The sequence below is a fragment of the Octopus sinensis genome, linkage group LG13 (assembly GCF_006345805.1).
Source record: "Octopus sinensis linkage group LG13, ASM634580v1, whole genome shotgun sequence".
In the NCBI taxonomy this organism is placed as follows: Eukaryota; Metazoa; Mollusca; class Cephalopoda; order Octopoda; family Octopodidae; genus Octopus; species Octopus sinensis.
The window spans coordinates 53108807-53125269 of NC_043009.1; the positions used below are offsets into that span (position 1 = coordinate 53108807).

The 16463-nt window shown below is 37.4% G+C and overlaps 1 protein-coding gene across 2 annotated transcripts in view; it reads right to left on the bottom strand.

The window, feature by feature from the left end:
- Nucleotides 1-2578: 2578 nt before the first annotated feature.
- Nucleotides 2579-16463, bottom strand: part of LOC115218647 — a 49574-nt gene continuing 35689 nt past the window's right edge. For both annotated transcript variants that reach the window (XM_036508351.1, XM_029788564.2), the window contains 3 exons: nucleotides 13988-14133; nucleotides 10284-10428; nucleotides 2579-3119 (listed from right to left, as the gene is read on the bottom strand). In XM_036508351.1, the coding sequence (XP_036364244.1) occupies nucleotides 2927-3119; nucleotides 10284-10428; nucleotides 13988-14133 (484 nt within the window). In that variant the 3' untranslated portion in view covers nucleotides 2579-2926. The remainder of the gene's footprint in view (nucleotides 3120-10283; nucleotides 10429-13987; nucleotides 14134-16463) is intronic.

The following is a 16463-nucleotide window of genomic DNA, read 5'->3' on the forward strand; positions in this document are numbered from 1 at the left end:
AGTCACCAAAAAGTTTGACACGTATTCATAAACTTCGAAGGATAGACCACGTGATTGCACGAGACGGAAATCACCCAAATCGGGTAATTGTCATCTTGTGCAGTCACTTAACGCTCTCTTTATTTTAGCTGTTTGTATAAGTCTTTCACAAAACCACGCATCCTTTGTGGGCCGTCGAGATAGAAACTAAAGTTTACCATCAACTCTGACACTTTATCTGCCGGAGACAGTAAAGTAAAGTGCTGTTGCAATTCCTCATATCTCTACTCGGAACAGAATAGCATTTACCCATTGCTATCAGTCAAAATTCAGATCTGTGAGGTAAGTCGATAAAATATTAAGTGAAAAGTGATGTGAGAATGTGAGTGTGTGTGTATGTGTGTGCGTATGCTGCATAAGTGTGTCTGTGTGAATGGGGAAGAAATGGTTGAAGGAAGGTGTGTGTATGTAGATGTTGAGTTAGGATACGTGAATGATGTGTGAGGGTTGGTAGGGTATAGATGGTAGAGAATTGATGGCACGTAGGTGTGCTATGAGGGTGTCTGTATGGTTCGGGCAGCAATGAAGGGATGAAAAGAGAGGTAGGTATTGGGACGGACGTGCAGACAGGGTAAAGATATGATAAACATTTGAATAAAATGGTGTGTAAAGTTTTGGAAAGATGACCAGCTCTTCTTTCCTCTGGAAGCCAAAGGTGCGAAAATCAGTATTAGGGGTTAAACCTAAGATCAAAAGATATTGGACGAAAGAGTGCAGTGTTTGGAGGAGTAGAAATGTCGTGAGAAGACAGCCAATGTTTAGTTGGATGTCTCTGAGATGCTGTTTCTTTACTACCCACAAAGGGCTAAACACAGAGGACACAGACAGAGGGATTAAGTCGATTATATCGACCCCAGTGCATAACTGGTACTTAATTTATCGATCCCGAAAGGATGAAAGGCAAAGTCGACCTCGGCGGAATTTGAACTCAACGTAACGGCAGACGAAATATGGCAACGCATTTCGCCCGGCGTGCTAACGATTCTGCCAGCTCGCTGAGATGCACCAGATATCTCGGAGAGTTGGCGATCGGATTGTCCAATGTGAATCGCTGTCTTTCCTTTTGGTTTTTTCGCGCCCTTTTTCTCAAGGTTTCGCCCCAGTATCTTTGGCATTCTTTCCTCTATGTCCTTCTTTCCCTGTCTCTACGGGAATCTATTCTGATCTTTGGAAACATGTTTCAAAATGTCCCATTCACCAGATAAGTAACCACTGGGATCTAAGAGATTACTAACCCAGGGCTCTCACTTTCTACCAATGAATATTGAGGGAAACAGTATTACATGTGAAGTCAACAAAACATTTGACCATATCTGGCATGTTAATGCTCTAACAAATCTACCTGTCTATGGAGTTTGTGTCCTAGATTGAAAGCCCTTTGTCAATTAATAGAACACTTTCTCAAATACACAGAAACAATTCCAATTTTAGATTCAGCAAGTTTAGTGAATATTTCAGCTTCTAATAGATGCTAACTTAGGTGTCTAGTTTGACCGTGTTTTCTTCTTCTTCTTCTTCTTCTTCTTCTTCTTCTTCCTCTTCTTCCCGCCTTCTCCTCCCCTCCTCCCTCCTCCTCCTCCCCTTCTTCTTCTTCACCATCATTATTATTATCATTGTCTGTATCTTCTTGATAATGACGATAACCACAGCGACGAAGATGACACCTTCCAAAATAATTATTTCGGCTACTGGCATGAAGCCTGCATTTATAAGAAGGGTAGTCGATTACTCCGACCGCAGTCCTCAAACGGTACTTAATTTATCGATTTAGAAAAGACGAAAGGCAAAGTCGACCTTGGAACTCAGATTGTAAAACCGGAAGAACTTCCAATAAGCATTTCATTAGGCGTACTAATGATTGTGCTAGGTCGTCGCCACACTCATTTCCAAATAATAGTATCAAATTTTGGCGCAAAGCCAGCATTTTTGGAGAAGGGATGAGTCGATTACATCGATCCCAGTGCTTCGGCTGGGATTTTATCGATCGCATGGGGACGAATGGCAAAATCGATCCGGCAGCATTTGTTGTTAGGATGTGAAGTCAGAAGAAATACTGCTTAGCATTTTTTCCAGCGCAGTAACGATTGTGCCAGCAGACACCTAATTGAGTCATTCACCAACATATCACAAGCTCTGACCAACAGGAAGTCTGATTTCTTACATCGTCGAATTTACCGCTACTATAGTGTTCCATGATATCTCGATCCACTCTGTCTCGGGTTCTTCTTTCAATGACAAAGCTCATGGCCAGAGATTATGTCGCATGTATAAAAGTCATAGTGACAGCCACTTCTTCGAGTTGTCTGAAAACTATGGACACTTCCTACTGACCTAGGTAAGCGGTAAACCCAGTATCGTCTTGCAGACCAACGTAGGTTAGGGGCATAGTGACTCTTCTAGACCTACAAAAGCTATAGATACATATATTTTTTTTCTAGTACTTCGTGGTTATGAACGCAGTTGCTTCTTTCAGACCTACAAAGGCAATTTACATGGACCACATGCTTTTAAACTAAACAGTAAAAACAATAACACAACGATATTTTGATGTATTTATTATTTTAACATGAATCGCAATTCTTTTCTTACATCACTTGAACCGATTCTATTATATTGATCTCCAAATATTAAAAAAGCAAAATAAACTGTAGTGTTAGGATTTGAACTTGGAACATAGCTGTAAGTGACGAAATCACTTGCTGTAATATTTCCGCCCACCAATCCACCATGCTCCTGCTACTAATTCGTATTACATTTAATTTGTAGTATTTGCACAATACTTAAATTTGTGGGAATGTTGATTAAATCGACCTCAGTAAAAGACTGTTATTTTAATTATAATAAGGCAACTTATGATGGAGATAAATGTTGTTATATAATATAGTTTTTAGCCAATAAGTGAAAGAACAATAAGAATTAATAATGAAATGAAGTAACCATTTGAAACTGTTTTTACACTGAAGTTCACTCGTTGACAGTCCTTAGACATAACATCATTGAAATACTCCTTCACAACCTTCTCAGCCTTTTCTGGACATTTATAGCTGGCAGCTGTTTCGTCAAGTGTTTTTTTCAATAATCTGTACATAAAAAGAAAAAATTGAAGATATTTTAAATTTTCATAGATTTTTTTGAAACAAGAAAAGACATAAAACACCAAAAGCATGTAAATTTTACGAGGGGCGTTCAATAAGTAATGCCCCTGACCCACTTGCAGTTGTTTGATCTAGCTGAAATTTTGCATTTCAGCTAGAAATAAATATGTGCACTTATTTATACCTCTATAGATTAAGTGGCGAATTACAGCTCTGAACTAATTGTGGTTTCTGATTTACAGGTGTTTGAACTGAGTCAAGTGTGAAATGGAGCCTGTTGAGTGTCGAGCAGTGATCTGGTTTTTGTATTTGAAAGGACGCACACCACGGGAGACTTTTGATGAAATGAAAGTAACTTATGGTGATGATGCCCCATCATATGACCTTGTAAAACGCTGGCATTGTGAATTCAAACATAGTCGGAACTCTGTGGAAACAGCTCCCAGATCTGGTCGCCCCCTTCTGCCGTTGATGAGACGTCTGTCCGTCAAGTTGAGGCTGCCATTTTGGAAGGTCAATGCATAACTATTCGCCAAATAGCCCATAAGGTCAAGATTAGTACCGGGTCTGTGGAAACTATCATTCATGACCATTTGCATATGCAAAAGGTGTCTGCCAGATGGATTTCCAGGTTGCTCACAACTTTCCAGAAGCAAGAACGCGTTGAGTGCTCGAGGATGAATTTGGAGATGTGCCAAGAAGATGAGTCAACATTTTTCAAAAGACTGATCACACAGGATAAAACCTGGGTCCATCACTATGATCCAGAGACCAAAGCCCAGTCAATGCAGTGGAAGCACCGTGACTCACCTCCTCCAAAGAAGGCAAGGGTGCAGCCCTCCGCTGACAAGTTTATGCTCACAGTCTTCTGGGACCAGAACGGAGTAGTGATGACAGATTTCCTGGCAAAGGGTACCACAATTACAGGAGCCTATTATGCTTCACTTTTGAGGAAATTAAGAGAAGCTATCAAAATCAAGAGGCGGGGCAAGATCAGCAAAGGCATCCTCCTCCTGCAGGACAACACTCCGGTCCACAACTCGCGTGTCGCCAGATCAGAAGCACAGACGTGCAGCTATGAACTCCTCCCCTTGCACCCTCTGATTTTCACCTCTTCCCAGCCATGAAGTTGATTTTGAAAGGAAAGCGTTTCCCAGATGATGCAGCCTTGATTTCTGAAGTCACGTCGTGGTTGGAGGACCAAGCTGGGGTCTTCTACAAAAACGGTCTCCAGAGCTGTATCAAACGATGGGAGAAATGCATAACTCTGGGTAGTTCCTATGTAGGAAAAGGCTAATAACTGTGCCAAGTGTCGTTGCTCTACTGCTATGGGAAGTGGGTCAGGGGCATTACTTATTGAACGCCCCTCGTCATACAATAAGCCTGATGCAAAGGTAAGAAAAATAAAATATTTCATGTTTAGAATAGAATTAGAAATTTATAATAGAATTATCAAATTACAATCTATGTTTGTTATTTCTATATTGCCCACAAGGCGCTAAACATAGAGGGGACAAACAAGGCCAGACAAAGGGATTAAGTCGATTACATCGATCCCAGTGCGTAACTGGTACTTAATTTATCGACCCCGAAAGGATGAAAGGCAAAGTCGACCTCGGCGGAATTTGAACTCAGAACGTAACGGCAGACGAAATACAGCTAAGCATTTCATCCGGCGTGCTAACGTTTCTGCCAGCTCGCCGCCTTCTGTTACAATGTATGTTTGGTATTTGTGAGGGTTTATTGTAATGAATGGAACACAGCAAAATAAAACAGTGACCTTCTTTCAATATTTCAGCGGAAATTGCTCACTCCAGTAAGGAAGATTTGTCGGGAGAAGCATGTCTGTCTTATAATCCATCCTTATCTCTCTTTTACTCTTTTGCTTGTTTCAGTCATTTGACTGCGGCCATGCTGGAGCACCGCCTTTAGTCGAGCAAATCGACCCCGGGACTTATTCTTTGTAAGCCTAGTACTTATTTTATCGGTCTCTTTTGCCGAACCGCTAAGTGACGGGGACGTAAACACACCAGCATCGGTTGTCAAGCAATGCTAGGGGGACAAACACAAACACACAAACGCACACATACATATATACGACAGGCTTCTTTCAGTTTCCGTCTACCAAATCCACTCACAAGGCATTGGTCGGCCCGGGGCTATAGCAGAAGACACTTGCCCAAGATGCCACGCAGTGGGACTGAACCTGGAACCATGTGGTTGGTTAGCAAGCTACTTACCACACAGCCACTCCTGCGCATATATATATATATGTATACAATAAACAAACTTTGGAGCCATCGAATGTGATTCGCGTTTTGCAGACAAGAAAGTAAATTTGGAATGCAGTAAATCTGTGAGGATAGCAGAGATAGATTGTGTATTTACCGCACCCCGTAAAACAGTAAAAGAAAATTGCCAGCTGACTTCTAAGGGAATCGAACCCGCACTCAGATACCGGCTGAGTACGCTTACCCTTACACGAAACAGCCCCTGCCGACAGTAGCTCTCAATTTTAATGCTAGATTATAACTTCCGAATTCCACAACATGTTACAAACTTTGGAAGCGTCGAATATGGTTGGTATATATATATATATATATATATATATATTATATATATAGATATATATATATATATATATTATATATATATAATATATATATGTATATATATATATATATATATATATGTATATTTATATATATGTATATATATATATATAGTATATATATATGTATATATATATGTAATATATATATATATGTATATATATATGTATATATATATGTATATATATATATGTATATACATATATATATATATATATATGTATATATATATATGCATATATATGTATATATATATGCATATATATATATGTATATATATATATATAAATATATGTATATATATATATGTATATATACATATGTATATATATATATGTATAATATATATATATATATATGTGTATATATATATGTGTATATCTCTCTATATATAAACGGCAGTTTGTCTGTCTGTGTATATATATATATGTATATATATATATATATATATATATATATATACATATATATATAATATATACACAGACAGACAAATATGTATATATATATATATATATATATACAGAGACAGACAAACTGCCGTTTATATATAGAGAGATATACACATGTATATATATATATATACATTTTTAGGTAATAATAGCATTAGTCGAATCTATTTTTATGCTGTCGAAGTGCAAAGTTTCCATAGTTCCGACGGCCAACGGCATGAATATATATATATATATATTTATATATATATATATATTTATATATATATATATGAATCAAGGTTACTATTGGTTTCATGCTAAGAAAAGTCAGAATATATCCTAGTGTCTCGCGGCATGCACTACATGGTTATTGGCTGCTACTATATTGAAACCACGACGAACTGAGGACATGGTTCGAAGTCGACGACTTCAAACTAACGGAGACAACACTCGTATATCACCTTCTGCCTGACTCCGATTTTATATTCACACACGACTAATGCCCAAATTTAAACTTAGAAAGTATATAATAACACTACCGATGGTACAGGGTAATTCTGAAGATGGACGACCTTTATACAGTAACTTACCACATTCCCAATGGAATATAACATAACTATATATATATATATATGTATATATATATATATATATATGTGTGTGTGTGTGTGGTGTGTGTGTGTGTGTGTGTGTGTGTGTGTGGAGGCGCATGGCTTAGTGGTTAGGGTGTCAGCACCATGATCGTAAGATTGTGGTTGCGATTCCTGGACCGGGCGACGCGTTGTGTTCTTGAGCAAAACACTTCATTTCACGTTGCTCCAGTCCACTCAGCCGGCAAAATTGAGTAACGTTGCGATAGAATAGCGTTCCGTCCAGCTGGGGAACACATACGCCATAGTAACCGGGAAACCGGGCCCATGAGCCTGTCTAAGCTTTAAAAGGGCGCATTTATTAGTATTATATATATATATATATATATATATATATAATATATATATATTTGTGATGGGTGTAAGGAAACGAATTTAATCCATTGTGGAAACTAAAGCTTCAGCTATTACTGCTACTGCTGCTGCTGCTGTTATGTTACGTAAAAATGTTTCAGTCCTTTCAGTATGTACCACATTCCACTAAAGTTTACTGTTGTATAAACAAAGATGACAATCCATTATTTATCAGCAGCATTGGGCATAGAAGTGGCTGTGTGGTAAGTAGCTTGCTTACTAACCACATGGTTCCGGGTTCAGTCCCACTGCATGGCACCTTGGGCAAGTGTCTTCTGCTATAGCCCCGGGCCGACCAATGCCTTGTGAGTGGATTTGGTAGACGGAAACTGAAAGAAGCCCGTCGTATATATGTATACATATATGTATGTGTGTGTGTATGTCTGTCTGTGTTTGTTCCCCCAACATCGCTTGACAATCGATGCTGGTGTGTTTACGTCCTCGTAACCTAGCGGTTCGGTAAAAGAGAACGAGAGAATAAGTAGTAGGATTACAAAGAATAAGTTCTGGGGTCGATTTGTTCGACTAAAGATGGTGCTCCAGCATGGCCACAGTCAAATGATTGAAACAAGTAAAAGAGTAATTGTGTACAATACATAGATTCATATAATAATGCATGATGTAAAAATATTGGACATATGAATATTGATCCGGTGTAAAGTGGGACCCATTAAAATAAATTTTCTTATCCTATCACCTACAGGCATAGTCTACCCTCCTACTGAATTTCAGCGCTATTGCTGATTATAGATAATATATGCATGGGACAACCACAGTTACATTCATTATACAATATATATAGCTAGCTTTTAGTACTGAGAATTGTTTACATATGTTTTTAGGTATATCAGCGGACCATTAACATCTGCATACTTCACACACCAGAATATATTAAAATGTAGATATTCATATCAATATTTTAATATTGTTTTGACCAGCAACATGTTACACCTTTTGTACAGGAAAGTTGAATCATCTTTGTGTCCGCAAAAGTGTTTTTCTTTTATTCTTTTCTTTTACCTGTTTCAGTCGTTTGACTGCAACCATGCTGGAGCACCGCCTTAGAGTGATTTAGTCGATGAAATCGCCCCGCTCCTGAATTTATTCCTTGTAAGCCTGGTATTTATTCTTCCGGTCTTTTTTTGCCAAGTTACGGAGATGTAAACACACCAACAGCGTTTGTCAAGCGATGGTGGGTGAAGAGAAAAACAAAGACACGTATTTATTTGTGGAAGACATGGGAATGGAAAAAAAATGAAGCTAAACTTGTTGCTAAAGGATATTCTTCTGATCAACAAAACCGAATATATGTGTGTGTGTATATATATATATATATATATATATATATATATATATATATATATATATATATATATATATAAATATAAGAGAGTGACCACTATATGGTCGACTCTAGCGCTAAAAATAGATCCGCTATGGTATCAGCCACAAAAAATTGTTTCCAAGGAGAATTAATACAACATTTAACGTAAATGCGCAGGGCAAGTGAAAAATAACAAAAATATAGATCAACTTTGGACAATTGTTTCGCTATTAATGTAATATGCAATTTTACTTACACAACATCTATAGGTCATCAGCAGAATTTGTCTAAAATACAATTTATTAAATCGCACGCTGAATTTTAACATAACGTCAAACACACGTGTGGTTTAATCGATTGTACTAGCAGTTATGATTCAAATTCCCTCAATAGAAGTGCGATAAGACTTCCGGAAACAAGTACTGCATAAAATATTTACTCCAGTATAATTAAAATTACAAATAAGGGTGAAAAATTAGATATTAATTTAATAATACCATTTATGCGATGTGTTTATTGGACACCCTGCGGAATGAAAAACAAAACCCGTCAAAGGGTGGAGGAACTCTTGAGAGTCAACGACCATCCAATAAATGTCTTAACGCTGTATCATGCGCGGGGACATAGAAATAATCGGACTGAATACCCGATCGCGCAGTTAAACCATTGGGAGTGAAGGACTCCTAGCCTTTGTTAGGGCATCCTTCTAGGAGAAGGTAACTCAGGTAACTGGGATAACTCCGACATAAATCCTGCAGCTCAGTGGTTACCGATGATGTTGACTTGTTCTTCTTTTCGGATTATGGCTGCTGTTGCTTAGTGAGTGGGATAGACTCAGTGCACAGCCTTTCCTCACTTTAAAAAAAATCTTCTTGCACAGGCATTGCATGATAACAACATTGATTAAGCTTCGTGCAATGGCCCTACTCGATAACGAGGAGGCAGCCACCATATATACATATATGTGCATATATATATATATATATATATATATATATATATATACATATATATATATACATATATATATATACATATATATACATATATATATAACATATATATATATACACACATATATATACATATATATTATACATATATATATACATATATATATACATATATATATACATATATATCATATATATATATATACATGTATATACATATATATACACACAAATATATATACTCACGTATATATATATATACATATATATATATACACACATATATATACATATATATATACACACACATATATATTTACATATATATACATATATATAGATACATATATATATATATATATACATATATATACATACATATATACATACATACATACATACATACATACATATATATATATACTCTTTACTAATTTACTTGTTTCAGTCATTTGACTGTGGCTATGCTGGAGCACCACCTTTAGTCGAACAAATCGACCCCAGGATTTATTCTTTGTAAGCCTAGTACTTATTCTATCGGTCTCTTTTGGCGAACCTATATATATATATATATATATATATATATATATATATATATATATATATATATTATATATATATATGCGTGTGTGTGCATGTGTGTGTGTGGGGTGGATAATATATATGTATATATATTGTACCTAAAGGAGAGATTAATGTAAAACTGGTGTGATTTGAATGCATGACAATAATGGATGATCCTAATTATGGTAACAATCAATCCTGTCTGCTAATCATCACTAAATGATAATCCAGTGATTGAAATAAGTTTTCTCTACGTACGGACAGTATTCTTCATAGTATTCATCTTCTAATATTTCCTTATTTATAACCTTCACCATCATGGAAGCCACTTTCTTCAGAAGCGGTTGAATTATATTTTGCACGTCAGGTAATTTGTTTATGCAGCTTCCACCGGATATGAGATCTGAAATAAATTAAAACAAAACTAGCTCTGAATAATCTTTTACAACAGTTTCTTAAATTCATGTATGTGTTTGTGTGTGTGTGTATGTGTAAGTGTATGTATGTGCCTCCGTATCTGGGAAAAAAGTATTTTCCTAGTACGGCTCAACAAAACGGAAAACAATTTGCTGGTGATTCAACGAATAATGAAAATGCCGGGTAGTTTTCCAAGTAGCTTGAGAAATATGTTCCTAGAACCTGTACTGTTTGCAAGGTTAAACTAGCAGATCTGAAAGCCAGCAAAAGCTTCTTACAAATGATCTAAAAATCGCTTGTGTATTGAGAGCACCGTGAGATATGACGCGGTTGGTAAATCAGACGAAGTCATTTCAGAAATGTACTAAGCAACGGGATGCAATTTCTCTTCTGACCAGGTTTTCATTCACAATGACACTAACCATTTTTGAAAAAGGAATTGCCTTGGAAGACCTACATCACAAAAGAGATCATAGTGTCTACATATAACCAACTTTTCTGCGCGAATGCTTCAAGAAATTTGAAGTTGAAATCGTTCCTGAAGCATTATTCAAGGACCCCCAGAACATCCAAAAACATCCCCAACGACACGCTAACTTCATGGACTAAATTCTCCTAACCTCATGGACCAAATTCTGCTGTTGTTTGCTTTTATCAAAATCCATTTCCTGCCTTTTTCCTATTACAATCCACTGATCCATAAATGATAACAAGTTTTGAAAAAATGTATATACAAAATATTTATTCAAAATTCGGAGTTTTTGAGGATGAAATGGATTTGAATTGGCATAGAGGATTACTGGAAGCATGCAAATGCTTTTGTACACCATTATGTCAAACGCCGTTACAGTGAATCACGATTAAAGGAGATAGCGAATGACATAGCTAAGATTAGCAAAGAAAGTCAAACCTCCTCGCATAATTTCAGCAAACACAGTACAACATGTGACAGGATTCCTTTAGTGATTAACGGACACCGAAATTTCACTGGTATTTCAAGTGTCGCATGAAAGTTACCAGATATTTCCCCAACCGCCTATTGTAGGTTTTAGACGGAATAGAAATACAAGAGAACTATTAACCTCTACTGCTGACTGCAAGAAAACTAACATTGGAGTATCAGTGCACTATACCTTGAAAAACAGCAGCAAAAGATGTAAGCCCTGTTCAATGTGCAACAACGTGAATCAAGTGAATCCCATCAGGAATCATAACAGAAATATTATGATTTGTACAGAAAGTTGGACATGTAGATATTCCTACTTGGTGTATGCAAAAGAATGCAGGAAATACAACTTGATTTATATTGCTTGTACAACAGAGCAAATAAACAAAAGATTTAGTGGGCACAAATATGACGTCAGACCCAATAACCGTAATCCGACAGAACTTGCCGAGCATTTTGCATCAAACGGCTGCAATTTTGAAAATGAATTGAAAGTACCATATTCTCAGAAAATATTCTGAATCTGTTGTGTCTGGGGAGAGTCATTTTCTTTTTGGGGAGTCATTTTCTTTTTGTGCCTTATAATTTAACGGTAAAATTTCCTCATATTTCTTATTTTTATTTTCCTAAAATTTTCGTTGCGTCTTGCAAACTTTTCAATAGTATTGACTCTGAATCTGATACACTTTTAATACTCAAAATGCATGAGGAGAAATGTGTTTGCGGATTATTAAGATGGCGCCCTGGAGGAATGAATAGAAGACGAGAATTTCATGAAATGTACACAAAGCTGTTAGATTAAATATTATTCTTTTTCCTTTCCTTCTTTTCTTTTTTTCTTTCTTTTTTCTTTTTGGCAGTTGTAAAATTGAAATTTGAAGACTGATGATACAATTCTATCAACATGTGGACGCTGCTTACTCTTGTTCATATTTTAGATTTGAATTTCTATAATTTTGAATTTCTATCACTTTTCATTTTGAACTCCACAAAGACGGATTTGCTGTCGAAATATCGTTCAACGAAGAAAATATCTATAGTAGTCACATCGCGCTCTTCGTCTTGTCTATTCTTCTTCTTCTTCTTCTTCTTCTTCTTCTTCTTCTTCTTCTTCTTCTTCTTCTTTCTCTTCTCCTTCTTCTTCTTCTTCTTCTTCTCCTCCTCCTCCTCCTCCTCCTCCCCTCCTCCTCCTCCTCCTCTTCCTTCTTCTTCTTCTTCTTTTTCCTCTTCTCCTTCTCTTCTTCTTCTTCTTCTTCTTCTTCTTCTTCTTCTTCTTCTTTATCCTTTTGGAGTTAATGAACTAAATACTAGTGAAACACTTGCATCGATGTATCGACTCATCCCCTCCACCAAAATGACTGCCCTTGTGGAGAAATTTGAAACTATTATTATTATTATTATTATTATTATTATTATTATTATCATTATTATTATCATTATTATTATTATTATTATTATTATAAACGAACGATCGAACTATATCGTAAATGGTCAGTAAACTGTGGTTTACAAATGTACTAGTCAATAGTTCGTTTCCGGTTTGTATTTAGGGCCAAGAGAAAAATTGTTGGGTTCCATCGCTCTCCTTTCGTCAGGTGCTGTAGAATTCCGAAACAACAAATTGTGAAATCTAACATCAAGTTCTACAATGCTGTTACGGCTTATAACGGATGATAGATGGAGTGCTATATTGTGCTACCAGCACACATCTACAAATATAGGAGAGTTGAAAGTTAAATGTTTCACAAACGATTTACAGGAAAACCACCGATCTGTTGCTTCATCTGTCTTTGGTGGATATCAACTGCTAAATCAAAAGGGACACCAATAACACCAACAGCACTATTACTACTACTACCTTAAAAGACTCCGCCGGTTACGGCGACGAGGGTCCCAGCTGATACGATCAACGGAACAGCTTGCTCGTGAAATTAACGTGCAAATGGCTGAGCATTCCACAGACACGTGTACCCTTAACGTAGTTCTCGGGGATAATCAGCGTGACACAGAGAGTGAGAAGGCTGACCCTTTGAAATACAAGTACAACTCATTTTTGCCAGCTGAGTGGACTGGAGCAACGTGAAATAAAGTGTCTTGCTCAAGGACACAACGCGTCGCCGGGAATCGAACTCACAACCTTACGATCATGAGCCGAATGCCCTAACCACTAAGCCACGCGCCCTCACACTACTACTACCACCACCACCACAAATACCTCTAACAGCAACAATATCACCACCACCACCAACAACAACGACAACAACAGCAACACTCCCCCACCACCACAACAACATCAACAACAGCAGCAGCAGCAGCAGCAGCCGTTCAAGAATTTGGACCTGGAGATCTCCATTTCCAGCAACTTTGAGGGTCACCTCCCGGTGGTGTCGGGAGTCAACGAAGAGCCCTCGACTACAACAAGACGACCAAAGATGTTTTTTTTTTCCCAAGGTCTGGGGTCTCCCGCCCCCTAAGCCCTAAACCATCACCTAATCACCCTTACCCGTCTTGTTGATTAACAACAACAACAACAACAACAACAACAACAACAACAACAACAACAACAGCAGCAACTGTGAACAAGAACAAAATATCTTACCAGTCTTGCCTTTACACAATATAGGAATTTCATCAATCACATGGTTTAAATCGATTCCATTATATTTTGTGTACTGCCGAAACTCTTCACAACCGGTCAATTTCTTCATGCAATCTGATAGTAATTTCAGCACTTTTGAATTCGGACTGGAAATAAAATTAGATTTACACTTATTAGTGTGTGCATACACCCACGCCCGCACGCACGTATCCCTCCACACACATTATGGACACGTTTTAGCATTTAGAGATGCTAAAGAAGGGGAATTAAATTTTTTCAAGTTTAAATAAAATTCAGTTAAAGAACATTGTTTACTTTCTACTTTTTCTCGTTTTTTATCTCATCCTATCGTTCCAATTTTAATTAGTTATACCTTGTGGGTAGTGTCTTATTGTTCTAGATCATCAGTCGTGTTAAAAACACTGCTTGGCTTGCTCTTAACACATGACACTAATAGTAGCATATAAATACATATACTGTGTTTATTAGATATTTATCTCTCAAGAGATAAAGTACTTTTCTATCACGAAACAGTACGCTACACACACACACACACACACACACACACACACACACACACGGTCTTTTACTTGTTTCAGTTATTTGACTGCGGCCATGCTGGAGCACCGCCTATAATCGAGCAAGTCGACCCCAGGACTTATTCTTTGAAAGCTTAGTATTTATTCTATCGGTCTCTTTTGCCGAACCGCTAAGCTACGGGGACTTAAACACACCAGCATTGGTTGTCAAGCGATGTTGAGGGACAAACACAGACACACAAACACACACACACACACACATATATACATGTATAAGACGAGCTTCTTTCAGTTTCCGTCTACCAAGTCCACTCACAAGGCTTTGGTCGACCCGAGGCTATAGTAGAAGACACTTGCCCAAGGTGCCACGCAGGGGGACTGAACCCGGAACCATGTGGTTGGTAAGCAAGCTACTTACCACACAGCCACTCCTGCGCCTATATATATATATTGGGTTATTCCCATTTCACATTGCTACATTCCACTCAGCTGGCAAAAATTAGTAATCCTGCGATGGATCGGCGTCCAGTCCAGGTGGGGAATTTTTACGCCACTGAAACCGGGTAACCAGCCCTTATGAGCCTGGCATGGCTCGAGAAGGAGACATTTCTTCTTCTTTTCTATTGGGTCATCCCATAAATAATGCGGTTTTTTCAATTGCATGAGCGAAAAGTCGGAAGGGGATGGAATAAACTATCTGCATCAACTTCCTATAAAAGCAGGTATAATTTTACCTTTCACTTATTCTTAGTGCAAGTTCTGAAGAGTGCAGTTCGATTTTAACAGTTATTTTTTCAATGCCATAATGGAAGTGACGAAGGAGCATATTCGGTACATTTTCTTTATGATTTCTATAAAGACAACAACTTAACGGAAAGTGCGAGGAATATTAATGCAGTATATGGTGATCGAACAATAGACGTAAACCAGTGTTGACTGTCGTCCCAGAATTCACGAGCTGGAAAGTAGAGCCTAGAAGACGAGCATTGTCTTTGAAAATCTGTAGTTCTCGGCGAGGATGTCCTGCAAACCCTGGTGGAAGAAAATCCCATCGTAACTGTTGAGGAAGTAGCAAAGAAGCTTGGATTTGGTCATTCAATCATTCATCGACACCTGCACTAGACCCCCCCCCCCAAAAAAAAAACCCCGACTATCTTTGGTTTCAAGACCAAAGGTGTTCTTCCTCGGCTATATACAGTGAGGATGACATTCAAAAGGCCGGTGCAGTTTGAATGGGATATTGCCCCATCTGATTATCATTTATTCCGTAGTTTTCAAAATCATTTTGACTGAAAAATATGAATTCTGTAAACGAGATGAGAACAGTAGTGGAGGAGTATTTTTCGTGAATTTTGGAAGAAGGGCCTTGCAAGTCTACCAGATACATGGAAGAGCATGGTAGAAAGTGGAGGAAAGTATAGTTTAGTATAAAAGAGAACTTCGTTTATCTTAATTTTGAAAAATAAAAGTGTAAGAAAACTGCATTGTTTATGGAATGAGCCAAAACATACATACATACATACATACATACATACATACATACATACATACATACATACACACAGACATACAAACACACACATATATATACATACATACATACATCCACACATACATACATACACTGCATGGCACAATCACACTGCTTGTGTAGTGATTTGTACTATAGCCTAGGGCCGACCAAGCCCTTGTAAGTGAATTTGATAGACAGAAACTGAAAGAAGTTCGTCATATATATATATATATATATTTGGGTGTGTGTGTGTGTGTGTTTGTGTGTGTGTGTTTGTGTGTGTGTGTGTGTGTGTTTGTGTGTGCGTTTGCCCCCACTTGACAACCGGTTTTGGTGTGTTTTCGTCTCTATAACTTAGCTATTCGTCAAAGAGAGAATAAGTACTAGGATTAAAAGTAAGTCCTAGGATCGATTTGTTTGACTA